The sequence below is a fragment of the Exophiala xenobiotica genome (assembly GCF_000835505.1).
Source record: "Exophiala xenobiotica strain CBS 118157 unplaced genomic scaffold supercont1.6, whole genome shotgun sequence".
In the NCBI taxonomy this organism is placed as follows: domain Eukaryota; kingdom Fungi; phylum Ascomycota; class Eurotiomycetes; order Chaetothyriales; family Herpotrichiellaceae; genus Exophiala; species Exophiala xenobiotica.
The window spans coordinates 1,151,876-1,175,818 of NW_013562489.1; the positions used below are offsets into that span (position 1 = coordinate 1,151,876).

At 51.6% G+C, this 23,943-nt stretch overlaps 9 protein-coding genes across 9 annotated transcripts; 4 read left to right on the forward strand and 5 right to left on the reverse strand.

The window, feature by feature from the left end:
* Nucleotides 1-12: 12 nt before the first annotated feature.
* On the reverse strand, nt 13-5,445 carry PV05_09732 (glycogen debranching enzyme). Its single transcript, XM_013456090.1, has 2 exons — nt 348-5,445; nt 13-297 (listed from the first exon to the last, which is right to left on the reverse strand). Exons 1-2 carry the CDS (start codon nt 4,923-4,925, stop codon nt 211-213), a joined length of 4,665 nt encoding a protein of 1,554 aa, XP_013311544.1. The 5' UTR covers nt 4,926-5,445; the 3' UTR covers nt 13-210.
* Nucleotides 5,446-6,453: 1,008 nt separating this feature from the next.
* Nucleotides 6,454-7,674, forward strand: PV05_09733 (uncharacterized protein). Its single transcript, XM_013456091.1, has 3 exons — nt 6,454-6,848; nt 6,906-7,103; nt 7,160-7,674. Exons 1-3 carry the CDS (start codon nt 6,806-6,808, stop codon nt 7,348-7,350), a joined length of 432 nt encoding a protein of 143 aa, XP_013311545.1. The 5' UTR covers nt 6,454-6,805; the 3' UTR covers nt 7,351-7,674.
* Nucleotides 7,675-8,724: 1,050 nt separating this feature from the next.
* On the forward strand, nt 8,725-11,746 carry PV05_09734 (uncharacterized protein). The gene is made up of 3 exons (XM_013456092.1): nt 8,725-10,198; nt 10,248-10,327; nt 10,380-11,746. Exons 1-3 carry the CDS (start codon nt 9,845-9,847, stop codon nt 11,413-11,415), a joined length of 1,470 nt encoding a protein of 489 aa, XP_013311546.1. The 5' UTR covers nt 8,725-9,844; the 3' UTR covers nt 11,416-11,746.
* A 356-nt stretch (nt 11,747-12,102) lies between these two features.
* Nucleotides 12,103-13,050, reverse strand: PV05_09735 (uncharacterized protein; the record flags this gene model as incomplete). Its single annotated transcript, XM_013456093.1, has 1 exon — nt 12,103-13,050. The coding sequence occupies one exon, from the start codon at nt 13,048-13,050 to the stop codon at nt 12,103-12,105; it is 948 nt and encodes a 315-aa protein (XP_013311547.1).
* A 1,085-nt stretch (nt 13,051-14,135) lies between these two features.
* PV05_09736 (uncharacterized protein) lies at nt 14,136-14,783 on the reverse strand (the record flags this gene model as incomplete). The annotated part of the gene is made up of 1 exon (XM_013456094.1): nt 14,136-14,783. The coding sequence occupies one exon, from the start codon at nt 14,781-14,783 to the stop codon at nt 14,136-14,138; it is 648 nt and encodes a 215-aa protein (XP_013311548.1).
* A 97-nt stretch (nt 14,784-14,880) lies between these two features.
* On the reverse strand, nt 14,881-16,029 carry PV05_09737 (uncharacterized protein; the record flags this gene model as incomplete). Its single annotated transcript, XM_013456095.1, has 2 exons — nt 14,881-15,577; nt 15,971-16,029. The coding sequence occupies 2 exons, from the start codon at nt 16,027-16,029 to the stop codon at nt 14,881-14,883; spliced, it is 756 nt and encodes a 251-aa protein (XP_013311549.1).
* Nucleotides 16,030-17,442: 1,413 nt separating this feature from the next.
* On the forward strand, nt 17,443-20,560 carry PV05_09738 (uncharacterized protein). The gene is made up of 2 exons (XM_013456096.1): nt 17,443-17,683; nt 17,734-20,560. Exons 1-2 carry the CDS (start codon nt 17,575-17,577, stop codon nt 20,382-20,384), a joined length of 2,760 nt encoding a protein of 919 aa, XP_013311550.1. The 5' UTR covers nt 17,443-17,574; the 3' UTR covers nt 20,385-20,560.
* A 177-nt stretch (nt 20,561-20,737) lies between these two features.
* PV05_09739 (uncharacterized protein) lies at nt 20,738-21,932 on the reverse strand. Its single transcript, XM_013456097.1, has 2 exons — nt 21,491-21,932; nt 20,738-21,412 (listed from the first exon to the last, which is right to left on the reverse strand). Exons 1-2 carry the CDS (start codon nt 21,729-21,731, stop codon nt 20,802-20,804), a joined length of 852 nt encoding a protein of 283 aa, XP_013311551.1. The 5' UTR covers nt 21,732-21,932; the 3' UTR covers nt 20,738-20,801.
* A 554-nt stretch (nt 21,933-22,486) lies between these two features.
* Nucleotides 22,487-23,943, forward strand: PV05_09740 (uncharacterized protein). The gene has a single exon (XM_013456098.1). It carries the CDS (start codon nt 22,823-22,825, stop codon nt 23,633-23,635), a length of 813 nt encoding a protein of 270 aa, XP_013311552.1. The 5' UTR covers nt 22,487-22,822; the 3' UTR covers nt 23,636-23,943.

Here is a 23,943-nt window from a genome sequence, read left to right on the forward strand (position 1 = left end):
GTATACTGGTTACTCCGTATGACTTTGGAGGCCGACGAAGAGTATGCAAATGTATTAAGAATATTTATTTTCTGTCCTCTGAGAATACCCTTCTCTAACCCTGTCTTCCATTCTTCCTCATTCATCGGTCCTGTCGCTTCGTGTCATGTCATAGGCATCCAGCCAACCCTAGTCTCGTCCCAGTCTAATCCTCCTTCGGGTGTTGTGTCATCATGAGCCATTGACCTCGGGTGCCAAAATAGATGCGTCGTGGAACAAGTCACACAAACATCCAGCGGACCATGCTTGTGTAGGTGACTACGAACAAAGTCAGTAACAATCATCACAAAAGAACTTTGAAAACATACCGAGTCTCCACAGAATGATCCGTCCTTGTTGGTCAACTCGGTCAGTCCTTTCCACGGACTGTCCTTGATGGCTTGTTTGCATCCAGCCAATCGTTGCGTCACCTGTTGGAATGATTCCACTCTCTGCTCTGAGGTGTGCCTTCGTTCCAGGTCGAACATCAACAATGCTCGCAAGAAGAAGCCTGTCGGCCACAACCACTCCGGTCCTTGGTGATAATTTCTCCCTTTTGAGGTCGCAAAATCCGTGGAATCCTCCGAGTTGACGTAGTAAGGACGATAGTTGAGGTCCGAAGGATCAAGTGTCCTCATACCTGTTGGCCCTCGCAGAACATCATCGCACATCTTCAAGGCCCGCAACGCCCTCTCTTCGGTGAACAAATCTGGTGCCACAACCATTGCAATCGGGAAGTTGGGTCGAAGTTGGTAGTCTTCATACTCCTTGCCAGATCTGTACAAGTCCTTGTAAATGCCCCGACGATTGATAATCTTGGGGTCGATGTCCTCTTCGACGTCGTCTTTGGGATCGACGGGAACCCAGTAGCACTTTTCGAAATTTGCTTTGATGCGGCCCGCCCACTCTTCAAAGGAGATTCTCTCACCCGCGTCGGTTTCGACACCAGAATATTGATAGTTGCCAGCCTTGTGAAGTTCAGCCACCCATCTCAAGGCGCTATATGAGAGGCCCGTGATCTCGACGGCAGCACCATCACGGGGTGTTCCAGGAACCCCTTTGCTGCCAGCGCGTTCACTTTCACCCATCTTGTCCATCCAAGTACCGCAATTGAATTGGTTACCCCCAAAGATGATACCGGTCTTCCAATCGACGTGGACATCGATCTGGAATCCTTCGGGCTTCATTTGCATGTCCAAGTTAGGTCCAGCATTGTACTCCCGGAAGGATAAGCCAAATGCATGTCGTTGGAAGATCTCTTGGATGATGTCTTCCACTGTGGATTCCTTGGAATACGCTCGAGGATCGTCATGCGGGAACCAGGTATCGTCATATGGCAGGAATCGCCGAGGGACCTTCTCCTTGAGAATTGACAATCCGTCTGGCACAATCTTGGTATAATCTTGAATGTTTTGTAAGAAGAACCACGGTGAATCTCGAGAGTTGTATCTCGGCGCAGCACCACTGCTCAGCAGATTGGGAATCAGACCATGCTTCAGGACGCTGCCAAAAGCTTTGATGTGCTCCTTGGCTTCTTCGAAACGACCCGTACACAGATAGAGACCTCGCAGGGAAATGAAAACATCCCGGCCCCAACATCTTGCCCATGAGACCGAGAAATGGGGCAAACCAGCGGCAAGGGAAGGTACACTTCTATCCGGCCACAACGATGCAGACTTAACGTACCCTGTCTGCTGAACACTGACCATGGCCAGACTCTGAAGGAAGTCCTGGCCCTGTCGGATGTTTGGACTCATCAGCTCAATTCCTTGTTTGAATGCCGCATCGTACGCAATCTGAATGATCATCGCGAAATAGCGCGGCAGCAGGAAACTTGGAATCTCCCGAACGGCGTCAAATCGTTCTTTCAACCATCTTGCAGGCTTGTGCAGCTTGGAATATCCTTCTTGTCTGGAGATTCTTTCCATTCGTCCGACAATGAAATCCAACGCCCATTGGCCCTGACGAAGGTGATTGCAGAGCGGGTGACCAAGATCGTTCTTCCTCACTATCGGCTCTACAACACTCCACCAGCCCTGAAGTCCAGCATACACGAGCGGCCCATAGCCGGGAATGTTGTAGACCCCATCTGCACCATCACTCGAGTCCCGTTCTTCTGCTTCGCATCGATATAGGACAAAGTTGAGGTCGGTGAGGTCGAGTTCACCGAAGGCCTCGTCAGTACCACCGGCGAGGAATGCGTTCAGACCAAATGTATGCTCGGCAGATGGCACCCATGTTTCAAAAAGGCAGATGGATCCAGGAGGGAAGTAGTCAGCTAATCGAATGATGGTGTCTCCATTTTCGTATTCCACCGTGGCGCCTTTGATTTTTTTAACTCGGGAAGGCAATCCAACAAGCTCGTTCTTGTCTTCCAATGCAGTTTTCTTTGCAGCATCACTCTGGTCGACTTCCAGAACCCAAGAACCGAGTGGACGTGCTTTTGTGCCGGCGAGGTGAACAGGGCTCAAGCCACCATTCCCATTGCCAGAGCCGGGAAAGGCTGTGTGGGCGATGAGGAAGTAGCCTTTACGCGAGTCTGGATGGACTCGGTGAAGAGTGATCAGTTCACCTTCGTGGTGCAGGAATGTCTCGTCATAGCCATCTTTGCCCATCATGGTGTGGATCTGGTTCAAAAGCTTTTTGATGCCAGCAATGCCACCTTCCCCAGGGCCAACCTGAACTTCACCGTCTGAGCTGATCGATGTGTATGTCCGATGCTCATGGACAATCTCGACAAGCTTTGGATAAATTTCATCGAAACCCATGACACTTCCAGTGGCACAAGCACACATGTTGACCAAAGCAGCTGTGGGCAGGGTATCTCTGGCATCCCTCTTCTGAGCGGGCATCTCGTTGTCGTGGGTGCAGTCCATGAACAGAGCGTGCACAGGACTTTCTCGGATGTGCTTGACCACCTCTTTGGTTCTGGGCCCAGTGCCATTGACTCCATTGGCCAAGTTGCTAACTGGCTTCTTCGAGCGCTGAGGGACGTTCAGCTCAAAACTGCCAATGGGTCGACCACAATGCCGGTGGACAATCCTGCTCAATTCCTGTGTGCTCCACGCTTGCATAGCTTCTCGAATCAGTGCACTCAGTCCCAGACGCTTGACGAAGAGGTAGTCCATCTTTTCATCACCCGTGAAGAGTTCTGCAAAGACCGCCAGATTGGGCTGAACTTCTCTGGCCCTGTCGAGCAGATACTCGGCAACATGAATTGGCGTCGAGTGGCAATTGTCGATTCTGAAGGCAGTAAAGTACTTTGCCATCAATTGCACGTACTTTGTCATGTGCTCCCACAGGAATGGGTTGTCTTCTGGGCCTTTTCCGTACCTTAACTTGACACAGTCACTCCAGGGGATGAGTTCTCTGCGAAGGTAAGGCCTCCAATCGGGACCTGCGTTATCCTTCATGGCATCTGCTGCCCAGATCCATCCATTGACAGCCAGAGACAGAATTTCCGGGTTGTGCTTCTTGGTTGTCTCGTTCAATGGCAAGCGAGCAAAGTATGTCTCGATGAGAGGATTATCCTTGGTGACAGGACCCAATCTCGGACCATGTGCGTCGAGCCTGGTGTACTGTAGTCGACCTCGGGTCTGCGACTTGATGGAAGCAACATCGTCATCGTATTCCCGGTAGAAAGGAAGGTTCAGCTCGTTAAGTATAGCTTTCATTTCTTCTTCGGCGGACTGAACATCAGATGCATCCTCGTACCGCCCATGCAAGGCCGTCAGCATGGCTGAGCCAACAGCAGGATCGACTTTGCGTGAATATCTGGTAGTAATAAGCAGGCCGTTCAACAAGCCGTGGTTTTTCAGGAAAGTTGCTTTCTGGTAGAGAGACCATGACTTGAGGGTATCAAGGCCACCTCCGATGACATTGTCGAATCCTCCTCGAGGGACTTTGGTGATGCCGGCCTTCCATGCCTGGATGATGGCATGAGTGTCAGATTTGACATCGCACGCAAAGTATTCCCAGAGACGGATCTTGTCGATGACATGAGGTTGGATGCCTGCTATGACCCGATCCAGGTCCTCGACATTGTTGAACTCGGTTGGCATGCCCATAGCCTCGAGTTGATCACTATACTCGAGCAGAGCACTGTCCAGACACAAGGCGGATTCCAGCCAAGGGGCAGTCTCAACATTGTAACCTGCTTCTGGGTGTTCTTCCAACCATTTGCTGTTGTTGGCTGTATGGTTGAAGACGACGTCGGTCAGTCCCAGCAACTCATATTCTTCTTCCATGGCTTTGATCATGCGTGCAACATCTTCTTCTCCACCAGGGAAGAGCTCCTTGTCAAATGCCAGCTGATCGTAAAGACTGTATGGAGAGTTGGATTCGCCTCTTTCTTGCAAGGGTGTAAAATGTACCATATTGTAACCTCTTGCACTGATGCCTCTCAAGTGTCTGTTCCAATCCTGGGGATATTTCCCCATGAATTTGGAGACCACCGAGAAGATGCCCAGAGCATCCAGTGGCAGCTTCGAGCCGCCCAGAGTCAGCTTTGGCTCAATGTCGATATAGTGGGTTTCGGTACGGGTAGGTTTGGGGGGCTCGCAAGATTCGAGGGAGAACTCTGGCAGAGGAGTATAGGTCGTATAGAAGGAGAACGCTCCGGCGCAGGTAACGGGGATATCAATCTCGAGTTGCCGATTGAAATCGGGGTGTAGCTTGTACTCATGGAAATGACTCCGATCAAAGCGTTCACCAGGCTTAGGCATGTTGACCCAGAGGCTGCCTTGACGGCATATTGAGCTTGTACCTTCAATGGCAAACCTCAGAAGGTAGGCAGGTTCGGTAGGTGCGGGTAGGTAAACATAGTGATTGGGGACATCTGGGGCACCAGTGTCGTCCAGAGGCAGCAGATAGACCTGGCGAGTACTCTGATGAGTTCTCGGAGGCATTTTGGAGGCTTGAGAATGACTGGAAGGATTTTGTTGATGAGTTTCGGATGCTGGCTATCGCATAGTCTGGCTCTTTGGAGTCGTATGGGGATCGACAGAAATGCTCTAGGGAATGAAGACAAGGAGAACGCAATGACAGGATAAGAGAATGCAAAGGATATGAATTAAAGCCTGACTTGTCCAGCACAGGTATTCGGTGAGCGTAAGAGATGTTGGTGGATGAAGATTGAGAGAGAATGAATATCAATACCAAAAAAAGCCAGAGCAGGAACCGTCCCGCAGCCGGCAGCAAGCGCAGGCGGGCCAAAAACCACTTTGGAACATGGAAAAGTTGGGCAAGTGTCATCAGGCCGGTTCCTGCATTCCACTTACCAAGATATCGATGATAGGGCCTGTTATCGTCATGCAGTCCGACTTCCAGCGAATGATGGTTTGATATGGACTGTGAAATTGTGGCTAATGAGGCTAGCTGGCGGATGGGTTTTCGGTAGCAAGCGGTGTGGTTTCTTACGTATGGTAGTTAAAAGCTTAGGGGCAGGTTTATGCCTACCAGGTACCTAGCCGCGAGCCTCAGATGGGCTGTCAAGGGTGCTGTCCACCGCTAGAATGAAGCAGAACATGGAGCTGGTATGGGAATTATGGATGTCCTCATTGCGTCGGTGGCTGCTCAGATCTTGGTAGCAGAACGAGTTCCATGCACAAGGACTCCACTGCTGGTAATGGTTGGACTTGTAGTGTGTACTCGGTACTGTGATACAGGCGCCACTTGAAGCACTGACCTTTTCGAGATATTGTCACATGTGCGCCTCTTCCGCTTTTCTCTGAGGAAACATTGGCGAATTGAGAATGAAGCATAAATTCCCAATATTGAGGCAGCGAGATCAATATTTTCTCTATTCCAAGTGTAGGATGGCGGTCGGAAGGAAACACATGCCTTGAATAGGACCTCGTTTGCCGTGCTGCTGGCAGCATCAATAGCAAGCTAACAGCTTCCACTTTCGCGAACGTGAATAGGTGTCCTCTAGATTCCAGATAGGTTAGGGAGGGCATGGGCAAGGCGCATGATGATATACACTCGGTAGGCTGATCATGGCGGGCGGAGATGCAAGCACTTTCCATCTCTCTCGCTACAGTGCAAATCTGGGGTAAATCACTTCTAGAGCCAATGGTGATTGTTTGCCTGCAAGCAAGCGAGGCACTTCCTCGCCCATCTCCAGGTATCCGTACGAGATCGTCGAAATTGCGGCTCCAGGTGGCTCACGGATAAATTCAGACATGATCGTGGCCGCAAACAAAGAGGGTAGATTCCAAACATGGAGGCTGCCGCCGAACCTGAAGACCAGTGAAGACCCAGAAGGTCATGAGCCTTGCTAGTAAGGCTGGGCAATGGTGCTAAACCTCTTGGAGAACGTATGAGGCTCATTTCTGTTACGTCTGAGTTTGCTTGGACCTGGGCGTTGATGGCGTCTTTCAACCTCGTCCATTCATCCTGTTGAGAAGCGGTGGAAGGGCCATTTTTCTCTCCGCACGTGTGACCGTCAAAGCTTTTGGCGTTACAGCCCAGACATGATGCAATTTTCTTCGATAGAACAGCAGATCATTGAAAACTCAGGGCCCGCTCCTTCACAGTTACACTTCCAGACTTCCATTCTTGTATTCTGGCAGCTCCACATACCCTGCGTTTTCTCCCAGTGTTTGTCTCTTTCCAGTGACTGGACTTTTCTGCGCCGTTCAGCGGTCACTGTCTCAACGCTTACCATAAAGTACCCATCCTTGCAACGTCGTTTGATCACTCCGCATACCGGTGGCAAACATTTCCGAGTTTGACACTTGCAACGATTGGCGCAGTCGCAACTTTCCCAATAACCCTCACTAATAATATGCCTGAATCAAGGCCCATCACCTACGGCCGAGGCGGTGCCGGTCAGTGTCACACACCGGATGCGTTGTTGAGGAGTGTTTCTAACATGGCATGAATAGGCAATGTCACCAGCAAACCTCTCTCACCCGCCCTGGGCCCTCAGACCACACCCACCTTGAAATCAAGCGTATACACAACTGGCCGTGGCGGGACGGGAAATATGGCCAAAAATGACAACCCTGAAGAGGCGCGACGAGCCCAAGATGTTGATGTTCCTGGGGTCATGCTGCCCGAGGGTAGCCACCACATAGGCAGAGGTACGCATGACACAAATGCCATTGTTCGGCGCATGGCTGACTCTCGTTCGTTGCAGGCGGCGAAGGCAATCTCTATAAGCTCAGTGAGGAGGAGCAGCGTCAGGTTCGAGCCCACAATGAGAAGGTGCGGACTGATTCGTTCCATCGCGATGGGTCCCATGATCGCAGCAACATCCGCGCACTGGCAGATAAGGCCAAGGACAAGGCCAAGGATGCTTTGCCTGGCAACAAGCAAGCCGACAAGTAGATGAGGTGATTTTTACTGCATGAACTTTGTGTTTGGGAGTCCTGCGGGTGGTGATAGGGTCGGCATGGGTAATGTACCGTGATCAGGATGATCTGCAATGATATTTATTTTCAGCGACACATTGTGATTAGAGTTTCTGGCTGTGTGGGCATTGTTGAGAGGTAGGTCGAACTGTACAACTTCCGGGTCCCCGCGAATGTCATCATGCAACGCATAGTAGCAGGGTCGAGGGTGCTCTGTAGAACTACTGATGAGGCGAAAGATCTTCAACGAAAGTCTTTGCTGCGTGAATATCGTCAGCCAGGGAGATGAAGTGTCGTGTCAGCGGATGATCTTCTTGACATGTGCCTATTGATTTTAACCGATACTGCAGCCCATGACCAGCGATCCTTGGGTTGGTGCAGGGCTATTTGTCCCCGAGACCGACAATTTGACACGTCGCGTGTAACATCAGCCACCAACCTCACAATCGGTGACTGACCTATACTGTGTATCTGGGAACAGCTAGGCAGAAAGTACTACCAATCGTGACACGTCGACACTGATTCGATGGCGGGGTGGCAGTCGGAGACTTCCCTGCAGTCCCTGATGGAGAACGCGGAAGCAGTAATGAAAACGGCTCTGATCAGAATTGGACAAGCTCTGGCTTAAATGCATGTCTGGACAGCACAAAGAGGCCATGTTTAAGAGAGGTTGCAGTGTTACACAGGCTGTTGAGGCATCGTATGCGCAAAGGTGGGGTTGGTGGCGTGGCCGAGCGAAGAAAAAGAAGTCGATGTGGTCGATCCACGACAGGGTTGGTGGGAGCGGAACAAAGATTGGCTTTTGATACCAAGCCAAACCGACCAGGATGTGCTCGACGGTAACCAACGACAAGAGGATCCGTGGATCCAGCAAGGAAGAATTTGATACTCACCTGTCGGGTTGGCCGCTGCTTTGTCAATGGCCTGTGTCTAGTCGACTCGAGTTTCGGCTAAGGTAACGGGTGGTGAGAGTCCGTTCGGTTAGACGACAGGGAGTACTACGATAGTAGGTACTGTGTACGAGTACAAAGAAGACTGCAAGAGACAATGCAGTTAGAAATCAGTAGAACCCCTCAATTATCGCATGCTGAACACCCCCCAGCCCGGAACAGCAGCGTGTCGTGATGGGAAAGAGGAAATAGCAGCCTGTTTCCAACAGGCTGGGGGGCTAGATCATTGCTCGCAGTAGCGTCTCCAGGCACTAAGCTGCCTGTAGATTAGCCAGCTGCTAGGCGTCCTCCTAGCCTATAAGCAAATACGGGGACTTCGCTTTAGTGCCCGTCAGTCCGCCGATAAAGACTCCAACTTTCCGCTACTCGTTACCAGTTTTCGGCACGCTCAAGCCTCAAGGCCCCAAGCTCGTACATATAAACTCCCGTCCAATAGTCCGGCGCCGTTCTCTTGTCAGAAATCGGCATTCCTTCTGATCTCGCCGACATGGTTGCAGGTGACAACTGATTCAGCCTCCACCCTTGGCTCATCGACATATTGACTCGACTTCTTTGTTCTCCTCGCCACCTTCGCAACCTCGATTCTTCATAACAGCGCACTATCATCCGAAGGTCGTCCCTGGTCGTCGTACCTGATTCAAAAGGGGCCTGTCCCACTGTCCGTCAACGCGCTCGACATCGACCCGACCCAATTCTCCGCCCACGTATCGGACAATTTGTGGTCTCAGTATCTTGCCTTTGTCCTACACCCACATGCAAAGGCAAAAAGTTCTGGAACCATAACCCCCGCCATGCTATCACTGGCTGGACCTGAATCTCTATTAAAGTCACCAACCCCAGACTTGTAGGGCGTGTGGTGGTCCAGCTACTCTTCAACCTTCTCTCTCTCCACGCATCCGCCCTGGCCCTGAAGCGGCCTTTCCAACAGATATCAACTCCTTTACCTGGCTTCCTCGGAAATATCCCACATCCTGATATATCTAGCCTTATAAGAGGAGCCCTGTCAAAGTTGTCAACCATTCCGTCTGTCACTTCCGACCTTCGAAGCACCACCAACGGATTCACGTTGAGGGTTCCTATCATCTGGCTTCGCCGCCTCCTTGCGTAACATAGAACTAGCAGTTGTGTACCTCGCCTTCAGAGCTTTTTCTCCGACGCTTTCTGTGTGACTTCGACTATATGGGCTTCTTTGACCACGCCCCTGTTGCTTGAGTTATCACATCAGGACAAACTTTCTCCGTTTTGACCTCTGAAAGGCAAATTGAGGGAACCACTGTGAGACGTGGAACCCGAGCGGCTCAAGAAGTTCGCAAAAACGCTGTTTGGTTGGATGAAAACGATCACTGTCTTGGATGTGAAGGATTTAAAGGTCAGGCATTGCTGATTGCGCCTGCTATTACTGGAGAACCACTCTACTGGAGTTTGGGGCGAGGCAGTACTGGGCACGACTGCCCTGCACTCCCCACTGAGGACATTCCGTGCACTATATATTTGGACAATTCCTTCCCTCCAGGTTCAACCATGTACCACGCACCCCCTCATACTTACCGACATTCAAGACCGCCTGGTCAAGCACCTTTACCAGCACATCTTACTGTAAACACTCAGACAGCACAGGCCCGGGAATTCTCTACATTCGCCATGGCGTCCGGTTCCGACCAAACCCCAGCCAACAGTGCCAGCATTAGCATTAACAACGCTAACAGCGCGCCACCGCCACCTCCAAGTCCCAGTATCCCCGGCGAAGTTAACGACTCTGGGAACTACGATATACCGGGGCCACCTCCTGTGAGCAGGGTGTGGGATGGCAAAATCTGGAAGATCGAGGTGAGACAACATCCATTACGGGCTCGTATGTGTGGATTCGGTGACAAGGTAAGCAGTCCTAGATGTTTGGTCATGACACGTGTGCTAATATTTTTAGGACCGTCGGCCAATTTCTCCTCCGCCATGTGTGTTGCTTAGGATATTTGATGCAAGAACCACGTTGGAAATTGACTACACGTATGCTCCACCTGCTTTCCGTCTCGGATGCCTCCATACTCACCCAGCGCAGGAAAGTGGCAGATCTCTCAAAACTCGTCCTGATGGTCGATTTGTGGAATCTCCATGGTTCACGAGAAGACAATTGCGTCAAACACACCACATCCTCACCATCCATCTCATCAACAAATGTCACGAATTACCCACACGTCTTCACAGGTCGGGATCCACCCAATCCAGCTCACGATTACATTCCCTCAAACATGGCCACCTACGGCGCACAAACCTTCACCTCTCCCACGACTTCGGCTCCCAATTCGGCTCCCAATTCGGCTGCCTCATATTACCCATCCAACGGCCACCACGCTTACGCTAATGGCGGTTCGACCTACGACCAAAGGACTACATACCCCTCCTACTCCCAGGCCAACTACAATCCTCAATATCAGAACGGCTACGAGCTTTCTCAAAACTCTCATTCCTCTCCTCGAGGATCCATGTCTTCCTCTTCGAATCAGCCTCTCTCTGCTCGCTCCTCTCAAGACATGGGGATTGCATCTAATAGCGGAGTCCGGGATGCCAGGGAAACTACGATTGCCAGGAATCTTATCGGCAGCTCTTCCGCCGGAGCGAATTTGTTGCAAGACCAGCATGGACAATACGGCATCTGGTTTGTCCTTCAAGATCTCAGTGTCAGGACTGAAGGCTGGTTCCGGTTGAAGTTGAACCTCTTCAACCTGGCGCAGCTCACCTTTCTGGAGGAAGGCAACCGACAGCCATTGGCCAGCGGTGAACTACTCAACGAGGCACCATGTTTGGCATCGGCCTTCAGCAAGCCTTTCAAGGTGTTCAGTGCCAAGAAGTTCCCAGGAGTAATAGAGTCGACAGATCTTAGCAAGAGTTTTGCTGGTCAGGGCGTCAAAATACCCGTCAGGAAAGATGGTGCGCACAAGAAGAGGAAGGCAGGGTTTATCGGAGATGATGACGGGGTTGGTAACGGAGAGCAGAATGGGGGTGGTAACGGAGAGCATGATGGGGGTGGCAACGAAGAGTATGATGGTGTTGGCAACGGAGATCATGACGCGATGGGAGTCATGGGGAGCTTGTAGGACCAAGCTATGCGTGAACGTACGAGATATTGAGCAGGGCATGCGACTGTGAGAGAGAGAATACCCCGGGATTGACACTGGAGCTGGATTCGACTCGAATTAACCCAAGCTGGAAGGTATTGTGATTCAGTGACCACGGGAGGACATCTGAGGGTCCGCGTCACAGAGTTATCGATATTGTTTGGGCGTTTTCGCTGGCGTTTTTGGAAGCATGAGTACTATTGTGGAAATGGGAACTCTCTAGATATGGGAAGGCATTCAGGTCTCGAGAGAGCGGAGCATTTTAGATCCGCGGTATGAACCAGACATTCAATAAGATGAATTGACTCAATTGTCCAGATATCATGCAGCTGTATATCGTAACGACTTATGATGGTGTTACAGCAAGAATACTACTTGCTGGCATCGTCCGGGCATTTGCGGATGGGATGGCCTTGGTGAAGGTGAAGGTGGGCGTTTTCGCCTACGTACAAGACGATAGGAGAACCGAGCATTCATCTGTCTGAAATCTGGACACAGAGAGAGCGAGAGGGAATCTCAGTCTTCCCCAGCCGCCTTCTTCTGAATGGAAGAACCTCTTGTCTGAAATGCTGGACAGAGACGGAGGATATCTCTGTCCTCCTCAGCAGCGCCTTCTTCTGAATGGGAGAACCTCTTGTCTGAAATTCTGGACAGACAGAAGACGTTTCAATCCTCCTCAGCACCGCCTTCTTCTGGACCCGGATCCGTCCTCCACCGAGCCGTGGACCATGCCGGTAATTTGGGACCGAGATCTTTCCGAGGATCAGGTGCATATTTACTTCGCGTTCTGAACTTGCGTGCAAACAGCCACAGGATGATATAGACTGTCCCGCCCGTGGTGAAAGTCACCGCAGCCAAGATCGTACTCGAGAATCCGTAGCCATACTTCCGGATGGATGAACGAGCGAACAAGGGAAACCCGAATCCGCACATGCCCAACAGGACGCTAGTGCCCGAAATTATTTGTAAAGCACGTGGTCCATATGTGTCGACGAGGTACCTTGCTGCAATGTCCGGGGTCATGCCGTAACCGAAAGAAAACAGAATCTGCCCTATAATGGGCCCGGCGATGGTCTTGTGCTTCTCCGCAGTCCAGCCGTATACGATGAGACCAGCTGAAAGCGTCAATGAGCCGACGATGGCCATAGTTAGTACGTACTCCGGTGCTGCGTGGTAGTCGTTGCTCGCCAAGCTCTTGAGATTTCGATCTCGATTCAACCATCTGGAGCATATCCGAAACGCGACTCTGCTCGCCCAAAGCCCTCCACCGATGGCTCGGTAGCAAACGCCAGATACAGAGTTCGTCAGGTGATAACGTTCCCGCAGTAGTCCCGCGAAGGTTGAAAGCATGAAATAGAAGACCCCAAAGTAGACCGAGCGCTCAACGGTCAGCATAATGACAATAGGATCCCTCAAGATGCCTAAAACCCTTGCGCACATCCTGACAAAACCGCGAATAGAGGACCGACTGGAGTTCTGTAGATATGCTGTGTTGGTTTCGATGCCACAAAGAAAGAGCAATTGTAACCCGAGGCAGGAAAAGGCGAAGACGATCCAAAATGACCAGGCCCATGAGAGTCGTTCAGTGATCCAGGCTCCGATCAAAGGGCCCATTCCGAGGTCAAGTGGAAACGAGCTTAAGTAGATCACGAGGGCAGTACTCCTTTGGCGATAACTGAAGAACTATAGTGTCCTAGCGCTTCCTATTGCGACTTGGCCGCTTCCACCAATGCCAGAAAGAAGTCTGAACCAAAGCAGTTGGTTTGCGGACCTTGAAAATCCGCAGGCGAGGTTGAAAATCGCAAAAAGGGATATGAATGCTAGTGAGGTTCTCCACCGACCACATCTCTGGGACAAACGCACCGCTAGTGGTCCAGAAAGATTGCCGAGGACGAAAATTGAGAGAACCATTTGGTATTTGCTTTCCAACGTGATGGACAGCGTTGATGCAATTTCATCAAGAATTGTAACAGGCATTGAGGAGGCAGAAAAGACCAAGAAGGACATGTGATAGGCCATAGCGAACTCGCTCCATCGTCTTCCAGAAGACCAAACTATGGAGCTTGGATCGTCTTTTGCAATGGCCTCGGGCTAGAAAGTCACAAGTCAGGGTGCCGCTGCTGGTAAACATCAGCGGCACCAGGGTACGCACCTCGGTTGAAATATTACTGTTCGTTCGAAATAATAATGGAGTCTCTTCAGCCCTCGAGAGTTGCGGTACGATCCGTTGCAACGAAGGTGTGATGGATGAGCTACCACTCCCTGCCTGTTGCTTTCTAGAGGAGCCCAGAGATGTGAGGGGATCAGCGTCGGGGTCATGGGTATTGGTTCTGGTATGTTCATGCTCGGTTTCGCCGCTGAGAGCATGTGCAGGTTTGCCTTGATCCTCGTTGTCCACATCAATGTAAGTAAAAAGAGGTTGAGACAGATCGGATGCTGCCCCATCTACACAGCTGGCGTCGAAGCTGTCGGGGGGAGCATCTCGCCCATCGAGTGAAGAAGCCTTGGTTGTCTGGGTATTGGGCTCAACGCGAGAATCCGAGGGAGAGAGACTTGGAGACGAAGCATCTCCGATATCAACCGCTATGTCTGAGTCACAAAGGTCTTGTGCGATCTCCTCGATGATTGAACCGGCAGGGATCATGTAGACAATTGGCAAGACCTTCCGTACAGTCACAATGCAGCCAACGAAGAGATTGTCAACCCAAGAACCAGAATATCCAGAAGCAGTTCAGTGAGTTGTTAATGCCAAGCTGCTGATGTCCAGACAATGGGGCAAGACGCTTACCGAGAGGTGCTGTAAGTATAATTTGAGTCACGGTAAGGTTTATGCCATCCACCGACACTGTAACGTCGTGTCGACCTACAACGCCCTGCAAGTGATAACCCGTGCCTGCTATAATCGTCACTTCCGTATTTGGTGGTAGTCCCTTCGTGTTGATAGCTTCAATCTGCACCGCATCTCCTCCCGTTGTCGAACGGTACATATTCGGTGGCAGAGGTACCTCATCGTCCAATTTGATCAATGCCAAATCACTTCCAAGGCGAAACTGGCCGTGACCACGAGTGTCACTGTACGCTGCGAGTCGGCCGATTGGCTGAGAAATCGTGCCTTGGGACGACACGTGTGTTAATGAGATCTGGGTCCCAGGCTCCAGGCGAAGAGCTGCTGAGCCATCCGAGAAGGACTCGCTTGTCGCACGACTGGTTCTGTCCTGGTGATCCGTTACAAGCTGAGCCGCAAATTTCGGGTGATGCGGTCCGAAGAGCTGATCCTCACGATCACTGTCATCCGTTGAGTCAGAAGTGGCAGAGTCTTCCGTTTCCTGGCTCGATCCTGAGTGCATGGTATTATATCTCCGCGGGCAAGTAAAGGGATGAGCTACTGTCAGTCCATATGCCGTCGAGCCAACCCGGATCAAGCCTCCGAGTCTGAAAGATACATCATAGCCAGCGCCCGTGTTGATTTCGAGGCCGACGAGCGTGTTTCGGTCTTTGAGAGCCGTATCGGCAGTCGCTACAGGTGATTGGTAAGGGTCTAAGCAGCGAGCAGCGAGCAGCTAGCGATAACTTGTCCGCAACGGGTTTGATGGGAAATGGGCAATTCTGCATGGTCTGGAATTTTCGGACGATCTTGTTGGCGTTCTTGACCGTCCTCCTTCTGCCGTCTTCAGTGTGGCACAGGCTCTCGTCCCATACGGATAAGACAATGCAAGGCCCAACTCTGAAAGCAGCATCTGCAACCATGATGAGTTCGAGCTGACAGATTTCGGTCCGAAAATGTTTTTGAACTTCACCCACCAGACGCTCTCGGATCATGTTCTGCCAGGTAGAGACGTGCTCTCCAGGTACGGGCATAGAGCGCAACATATACGAGGCTTGTCCAAGAGGAAGGGCCCGATGGCCGTCAATACAGAGCGGCTTCGCATTTTCCTCTTGGATATTTGTCGCTGGTGGCCTCGGTCGAGATTGATTGACAGGCTCGGCGCTTGGTACTTTGACGCCCTTGAAGAGCTCGACCACTCTCACAAACCCTACTGTGAGCTTTTCGGATGAGAAGATGCGATCCACCGTTGAAGGCGTCCTTTGCCGAAGTGCTTCCGTTACTCCAAGGTTTTGGAAACCATTGCGGGCACAGGAACTGCAACTGAGCACATTACAATGACAGCCGGCTCTCGAACCCACGTTTGGATAATGAAGATTCCAACACGACTTGAAAACAAGAAGCAATTATCCTGAAGCTGGGCGTGGTCAGGCTGAGCCAAGCCACTGAGGCTGTGCTGCAGAGCGAGCTTGCAGGCGCCTGTGGCTAGCTGTAGAACAGCCAATAACAATGACACACAGGGTTTGTAATAGCTGTTAGCCATGAAACGGGTGCCATGCATGCAGAGCTAGAAGTGGTCGGTCTCAGCCACCATTTCATGCAACTCGATTTCGTGAACGTGGACATCTCTTGTAGCGGGACGGATAAGTAGGCTCGAGACTGCCAGTTTGCGTGGATTCAACCACAGCCTGGACAAGCTGCACCGCTTACACAGAGAATTCGCGGTAATGGCAGCACTCACGGAATTGCTTGAGCAGAAACCAAGCCATGAAACCAGATGGAAGGTCTTCCACGGTCTGTTCCACAACAGCCTCGGAAGGATAGACCAAAGCCAATTTCAGCAGCACCTCAAATATTACGAACGAGAGCTGGCGATGCTGAAATTTGGTACTCTGACTTTGCAATAACGTATGAGTCAATTGGTGGTAGCTCGACACGAAGAGCTGATTGAGGTGGCGGACATCGTACGCTCAGCGGCGAGCAATAAATCAGAGCTCCGTAAGCTGCTTCAAGATCGATACTTGGAGAATGAGGCGGCCGCCGATCGTACGCTGAACCTCCTTGTAAGGTTGTGGTTGATGGTGAATGTTCGGGAGCCAGACTCAGCGTTGCATGCACCGCAAACACATCTCCTGCAGTGGAGTAGTAAGCAGACATTGCAAGACTTCGTGACTGACGCCTTTCCAACGTCGAAATGGAGAGTGGAGGCCAAAGATAGTCGCTTGCATCCTTCTTTTACGGCGGCTTTCATGGTGAAAATATGTGGTCTCAAGCTTGAATGGACAGATTGTCTAGCCGACCACCTGAGACTTGACCGGCGGCACCATGCTTTGAGAGTGTACTCACAAAAGCTTGCTCCAGGTCCATCTCAACCCACATGGTGATGGAGGATCAAAACCACATGGAAGGTCAGTGTCCAAGACGCAACGAAGGAAATAATCTGACGGTCATAGCCCGTTCCCGGGACGACTCCTCCTGGAGACAATATGGACGTTGAATCTTCTCTTCCCACAATGGGATCCAGACACCAATGGCTTGCTGAAGAAACACCAGCAGAGCTTCCAGCAGTTAGGTCCGTATAATGGACCTCCGACGTCGACTCTCGCCCAGTTCGAGTATTGGCGAGACCGATTATGCGAGCTTCATGACGTGGTGTTTCTCCCTCCTCCGGCAAGTTGGGCTCAGCTTTGGCGTGATCGTCGAAATCCTCAGCAATTCTGGACGTTTTGGCTAGCAATGGTGATATTGTGGCTGACTCTGATCTCAACCATCACGGGAATTGTGCAGGCTTGGGCTTCCATCAAAAGTCTTAACGATTGACGATGAGAACATGGCGACTGAGATCGAGGCTCGGCTTGGTCTAGTCGGGGACTGCATCAAGTTCAGCGTTGAAGGCTTCGTCAGTCTGGACTGGACTGCCACAATGGCAGTAGTGAGAATGCCACGAGTCCGTAATGCCGATGGTGCAGAGGTACGGAGTAGTTACTAGGTGAATGTTGTAGACATCCTGCCATGCCTGCTTTTCTGTACCTAGCGAGGTAGGTACCAGGAGTGTCAGGTAAGTGTAAGGCACCTAGGTACCTGAAGTCGGTACGGAGCGGTAGAGCCATTCTTGGCAACCTCGAGGCGACTTCGGCAGGTGGCCCGACTCTAACCTCAACCTTTGTTGTTGAACAACTTGTCTCAGGCTCGCAACAATTGCAAAATGCAGCTTCAGTTGCATAGAGTGGGCCTCAAGACGAGAAGGCCCGAGATGAGGAAGCGCAAAGAACCCTGAGATCTCTATCATCCTTCACCCAGTGGTACCGCGGACGATGCCTACAGCAAAGAGGCCAACGGCGCCTGGCAAGGCTCCCCGTAGGGATCCTCTGGCTTCACTGAGACTGGCTGATATGGTCATCTCGAAGCCGGTTCTTCCAGCAGGTACGACAGCTTTCGAGGCTGGGCACTGCGCCTATACTGACCTATTCTAGAGGTTGTGGCTGTGGTCGCTGATTACCTTGATGTACCGGATTTACTTCGATTCGCTCGAACCTCACGGCGCATGCATGAAATGGTCTATGACGAAGCAAGATGGGTTCGGAGACTAAAAGCCATGGGATGCTGGAATGATGCGGAAGCAAGAAAAAGAGCAGAAGCCAACAAAACACCTACAACTCCTGGTCGAAGACGGAGTACGATAGACCGGAACGTGGTGAACGGCAAAGGGAGACCAGAAGTACTGTTCGATGTCGACTCGTCTCCTATTGCGCAACGGCGGCAGACGAACATGCTTTCACCTCTTCGCCCTAGACCAGCTGCTGATGGCTTTGACGTCGCCGAATTGGCCAGTCCCAAGACCATGGTTTCTCCAGGCCTCCCCGTCGACCCTGATACAGTCCTATCAGTTTACCAACGTGCCAAGTCAATAAGAGGTCAAGCCAGGCAAGAGTACGGCAAGATCTACAAGCTCTTGGCGCCATACTATCGCGATCTGTCTTACACATCCAATCCAATGGAAAGCCGTATCTTCAAGGATTTCAGTGTGCCTGATCAGCAAGCCCAGCTTCTGGCTAACCTCAGAACCTTCTCTGCAAGCGACTTCTCCCCAGAGTCAGGCAAACGAGAAAGACGGGTGCAGGAAGCAGTAGACACGTTGGACAGAGCCGCGTTACTCGAGTTTCGTAAAGGTTACGAGTACAAAGACATCCAGGGCAGGATGCGTCAATATGCACGTGTCATGCACATTTTGAATGGCGGCAGGACTGCTGTGGATTTGTTTTTGCACGACAATCAGCTCATCAACCAGAGGGCAACGCTCGGAGGTGTCTCCGATTGTATCGATTATTCTTTAGGCCATGGGCAGCTTTCCCTCGAGAAGGTTCATGCCTATTTTGAAAGGCTGGGCACTGCATACAGCCAGGAAAACGCAATCGTGGAAGCTGTGTTTCCGAATGCAAAGGAAGTGTCCTTGCGCCTAATCGAGGAGGTAGCAAAGGACATCCTTGCACCGTTCTTGTCGTCCTTGTTCGAAGATGCTCAAGCGCGGAGCACATCCTTGTACCTTCGAATCATGTCAGGTACATTCGCTGCTACGAGTCAGTTTATTGAGGACTTTGCTCTTCCAAATGATGCGGATGAGACCACAATATCCCGGTGCAATGCGATTGTAGCTGATATATACGGACCCCATCTGGAAAAATATCTATCGGAAGAGTTAGCCTTCTTCCGGCACAAAGCTGACGTGGAAGTGGAACAATGGGATCGAGCACTTTCAGAACAAGATGCTTCTACGGAAAGCTTCTTGATGTCCAACGTCAACCGACAAGCAGACAAGAAAGACTTTATGTCATCGTTCAAGAAAGTGGTGATGATGCCAGTCAACATCCTCCCTAGCTTTTCAGGCCCTCCAAACACCAAACCCACTGCCAAAGCCCTCGTCAATGGGGAAAGTGCTACTGCATCTCGACCATCCACACCTAACCTCTCGATGCCGCGGACCGCAACACCGTCCTTATCGGCTGAAGCACCATCCAGCGAGTTGGCAGCGAAAGCAGCCCTAATGAACAGTAAACTGGAAAACATTCGGTCGCTTTTCTCCATCGAAGTAGCCCTTAATCTCGTGCACGCAGCGAAATCCTCGCTCGAGCGAGCCGTCCAGTTTATCAGTCTCGTTGGCGAAGCAGGAGAATCGGCACGCAAACAATGTTCCGCCATCTTCGTCCTGCTTCTTCACTCTGTCGGCACTCGCCACGTCAAAGCCGGCTTCGATAAAGCAATTGACCACCTATCAACCTATAACCCCCGTGAGACCAACACCAACCCGGACAACGACATAGCTCAGGTCGCTCCTCTGGGTACATTCCTCGAGCTCGTCAACGTGGGCGACCTCATCCAGCAAATGCTCGATGTCTTCTACGAGTCCGAGCTGGTTCGACTCGGCATCTCGAAGCGCGATGACTTTCTCGACACCAACGTCAAGGAGAAGCGCAAGTTCGAAGCCATGCTCGACGAACGCGTCGCCGCGGGCCTGGGCAAGGGTATCGACGCGCTCATCAATGAGGTCGAATATATATGCGCGACCACGCAACTCCCCACCGACTTCTACCCGGAATTAGCCAACGCGGATGGTCTCGGCGGAAACAAGGCTAGTGCAATGGTGATCGACTTCTCCGGCCGTCCTACAGCCACAGCGTCGCGCGTAATCGCCCTCGTGTCGCACCACACCAGCATGTTGACTGGTGCCACGGAAAAGAGTCTTTTGGATGTCTTTACGGCCGAAGTCGGTCTACGGCTATTCACCGCGCTGACGAAGCATATCAAGCGTCAACGCGTTTCGACGCTGGGCGCCCTGCCGCTACTGTCCGATTTGACAGCATATGCGAACTTTGTGGCCCAGTTTCGCAATAACGATCTGAGCAGTTACTACAGTGCGTTGAGAGAGGTTGCTCAGATCTATCTGATCGGCGGGGAGAGTGAAAGGGATGTTTCGGAGATGGCGACCATCATTTCGGATGGCGAGAGGTATAAGGGTGTATTCACGGTGGAGGAGGTGGTTGAATTCGCTGAGCGGCGGAGTGATTGGCTGCAGGTCAAGGGACGTGTGGAGGGGAAGGTCAAGGGGGACAGTTGTATAGTGATGTAGATCATATGCGATGAGGATGGGGACGAGGTCCTAGTGGAAGGAGGTGGCAGTCATGATTATGACGAGAGGACGACGTGATGAGAAATGATATGTTTAAGCCAAGGATGCCTCCATTCATATACCACTATGATAGTGCTACTGTATCAGGATGCCCTCACGTTTCTGCTGGATACGGGATATAGTCTTGAATGTGGTGTTCCCTTGGATTCTAAATCACGAACCTATACCCACTGCCCCTGGAGCTAGCCATGGTCCCAAAGGATGATTTTAACAAGTTTGCAATGGGCGTCCAACCCGAACTCACATCACAGAAATGCGGTCACTGCACCGGACGGTCACCCAGGGTCCAGTTGCTCATGGTTCTCTGTCATTGTGCACACAATGTGCAATTCTCTATCTACTACGTGACCCTCTGTTCTACAAGCCATTGACTTCCCACTGCAGCCAGATTGGCTCCTGCATGAACAGGTTGGCGAGCACGGCCTCTCCATCCACGATCTTGCCCTGGAGAAAAACACGCTTCTTGTGCATGGCGTCTAATGCGTCCATATGATGCATCCCTGGAAGGCCGCCGTGTCGCTCGACGTCGTCCCAAAAGCCCTTCCAGGCCGGCTCAGCCTTGCGATATTCCTTGTTGAGCAACTCCACCCATGTGACATGCTTCATGACCTGAGACACCAAGGCCGGGAAGCGGCCGATGAAGCGGATCCACTCGATGTGGTTGATGATGATGTGTGGCTCGATGTTGGTGACTTGGCGCGAGCGGATCAAGTGCTGGCGAGCATGGATCTCGGGGGCGGCCGAGTTCTTGAGGGCGGCGAGGTAGCAGAGACGAGTGAGGATGCTTTTGATGCTGTTCTCGGACAGAGTGAGAGCCGTGGCGTGGAGTTTCAGCCAGGTGTAGCGACTGCCGATGCTGTTGAGGGTGTCCTTGTACAGGTTGTATCTGGCTTCGCATCTGGCTTCGTGTTCGGGTGAGGGTCCGCAGGGCTCAAATGGAGGTCCTGTGTCCTCAATAGAATCATGTCCTGTAAAATGATTGTCAGTTCTGCAACGTTTGGACGTAGAGCGCAAGGTAAGAGGCATCAGGATTGTGTCGGGCTCACCTTCTCCAGTCGACAAATCGTTGGTGTGTTTGGAATTGGTAGCTTGAAGCTCTTCAAGCTCTTCAGGTGTTAGAGGAAATCCAGGTGGTACCGCTCTTGGTAGGAAAAGCACGGCAGCGGACGGTCCTCCTGGAGAGTTGGGGCTCCCAGGAATCACGCCAGACCGTACATGATCCGGGACTGGAGGCGGTTCATTCCATTCGAAACCTTCGAAACCGGGGAAGCTGTTAATGTCGTCCATTGTGTGAGCGAGCTTGCGAGACGATCTGTTTGATGAAGAAGCGATCTTGACAAGTCTTCAACACTCAACAAAAGCGAAACCATCTTTCAGATCGGGCCAGAGGCAGGTAGAAATACCACTGCCATCTTGTTTGACCTGCCTTGTGCAGGCGGTGATGTGTGTATCGCCGCACCGAGAAGACACCTGAGAGGTGTTCTTCTCAGTTCTGTATGTCTTTGAGCAATCTGCCCGCCCTTTGTTCCTCAGCGGCAACCGGCATGAAGCACCCACAACGTCAAACCCGAGCTCTGGGCCACCGCAAAAAGTCGCGAGGAGCCAGAGCTGGAGTGTGAGGACATCCATGTTTGCTGTCGGTCCATATGAAGGACATAAGGAACTTTTGAAACTTTTGCAGCGACAGAGGTGAGTTGATGTAAGGTCAGTAAGGTATCACAGTTGACTGCAGGTGAGCACAAGTGGACTATTTTAATACCTACGGAATCTGGAGTATTGTTCACCAAGTTAAGCTCCCACGGCTCCTCTTGGGGGGTTCCACAGGAGCTCTCCAGCTTCACAGGCACCGGCAGGGATGTTGCGGGCGAATCGGTTGGTTTGCAGACTTCGGCATCTTCTGGCGGCGCTTGAGAGCGGCATGATGCAGGCATCCATCAGGCATGGCGGGTTAAGCGGGAAGCCAACCATGACGTCGCATCTGACAGGCACCAAAACACCAACTACAGTCTACTACTCATAGGTGTCAACTAGTAACAGTCCAAGCGCAGATTGCCTGGCTTGACGATGGTCGTTCTTCTTGCTTATTGCTCAGCCTCAATACTTTAGGCAGTGACGGACTTGTTCCTTATACTCTTTGGCTTCCTCCAACTCGCTGTCTTGTCTTCACCGACATATACTCTCGTTGCGTCCTTCGTTCATCAGAGTCCAGCACTCATTCGGCCTGCACTGCTTTGTCATAACATAGATACCCATTTGTACAGTACTTAAGACATTGGAAGATCAAGCATACCTAGGTACCATGAAAGTATCAGCCTGAACAACAAGAAAGGAGGAAAAGAGGAGGAACCAAGCCATCACCCTCGGGAGCCACCACAACCATGCGCCTACCACTCTCTCTATCCCTCAGCATCCTCTGCCTCCACACCCTCCCCGTCCTCTCGCAAGTAACCTCGACCGTCGAGGTCATAGCCACAACCATCACAAATTACTACACCATGGCAGCACCCACGCAACCTCTGTCTGCCCAGTACACAAACAATATGGACTTCCGCACCTCCATCCTCAACTCGACAAACTTCTACCGCTACGAACACTCTGCATCCTACATCTACTGGAACGACACACTTGCCCAGTATGCGCTCGACTACTCAAAGAATTGCGTCTGGGAACATTCGCACGGTGCTTATGGCGAGAACCTGGCCCGCGGATATACCAACGTGATCGAGGCGGTCGACGCATGGGGCAACGAGCGCGCAGAATACAATTTCAACACCAGCGATCCAACGGGTTTCACCGAAGAGACGGGCCATTTCACCCAGCTTGTGTGGAAGAGCACGCAGGCCACGGGGTGCGGGTGGACGAATTGTGACGGCAAGAACGGGCTGGACGGCATATTTCTGGTCTGTGAATACTGGCCGGCGGGCAATATCGTGGGCCAGGACAATTTCTATTTCAAGCAGAACGTCGCAAGGGAGAGGAGCGCGGGAGATTCTGGATTCAACGAGGAAGCCGCCACGCAAGGAGCCACTGGCGGTGTCCCGAGTTCGACCAGTGCGAATCCGAGTGCCAGTGCGACGAACGCCGGTGGAGAATCGCTGGGCAGCCCCAACGTCGAAGTCGGCGTGAGTAGGGTGTTCGCTACAGTGTGTGTTACGATTGCTGCTGTCTTGTTTGGTTGGGGGATGTCATGAGCACCAATCTTGCGACGAAGAATGATTTGTTTGAACTTGCGCATATTCTGAGCGTTGAGCATATATTGGAATTTACGATGAGATCTGCTTGTTTGCAGGAGGTAGAGGTGCACCCCCTCTAGGATACCCAGATGAGGAAACATACACAAGAAGAGAATCAGATAAAGCGAAGGACATGTGCTCGCGAATTGCAGCCTGTACTCGTACAGCGTGGTACCGATGTACATCTTACATCTTGCGCAGATTATGATGATATAAATCCCAAGAAACCAGTGAAGGATGATACTACACATACGAAAGAACTGAAC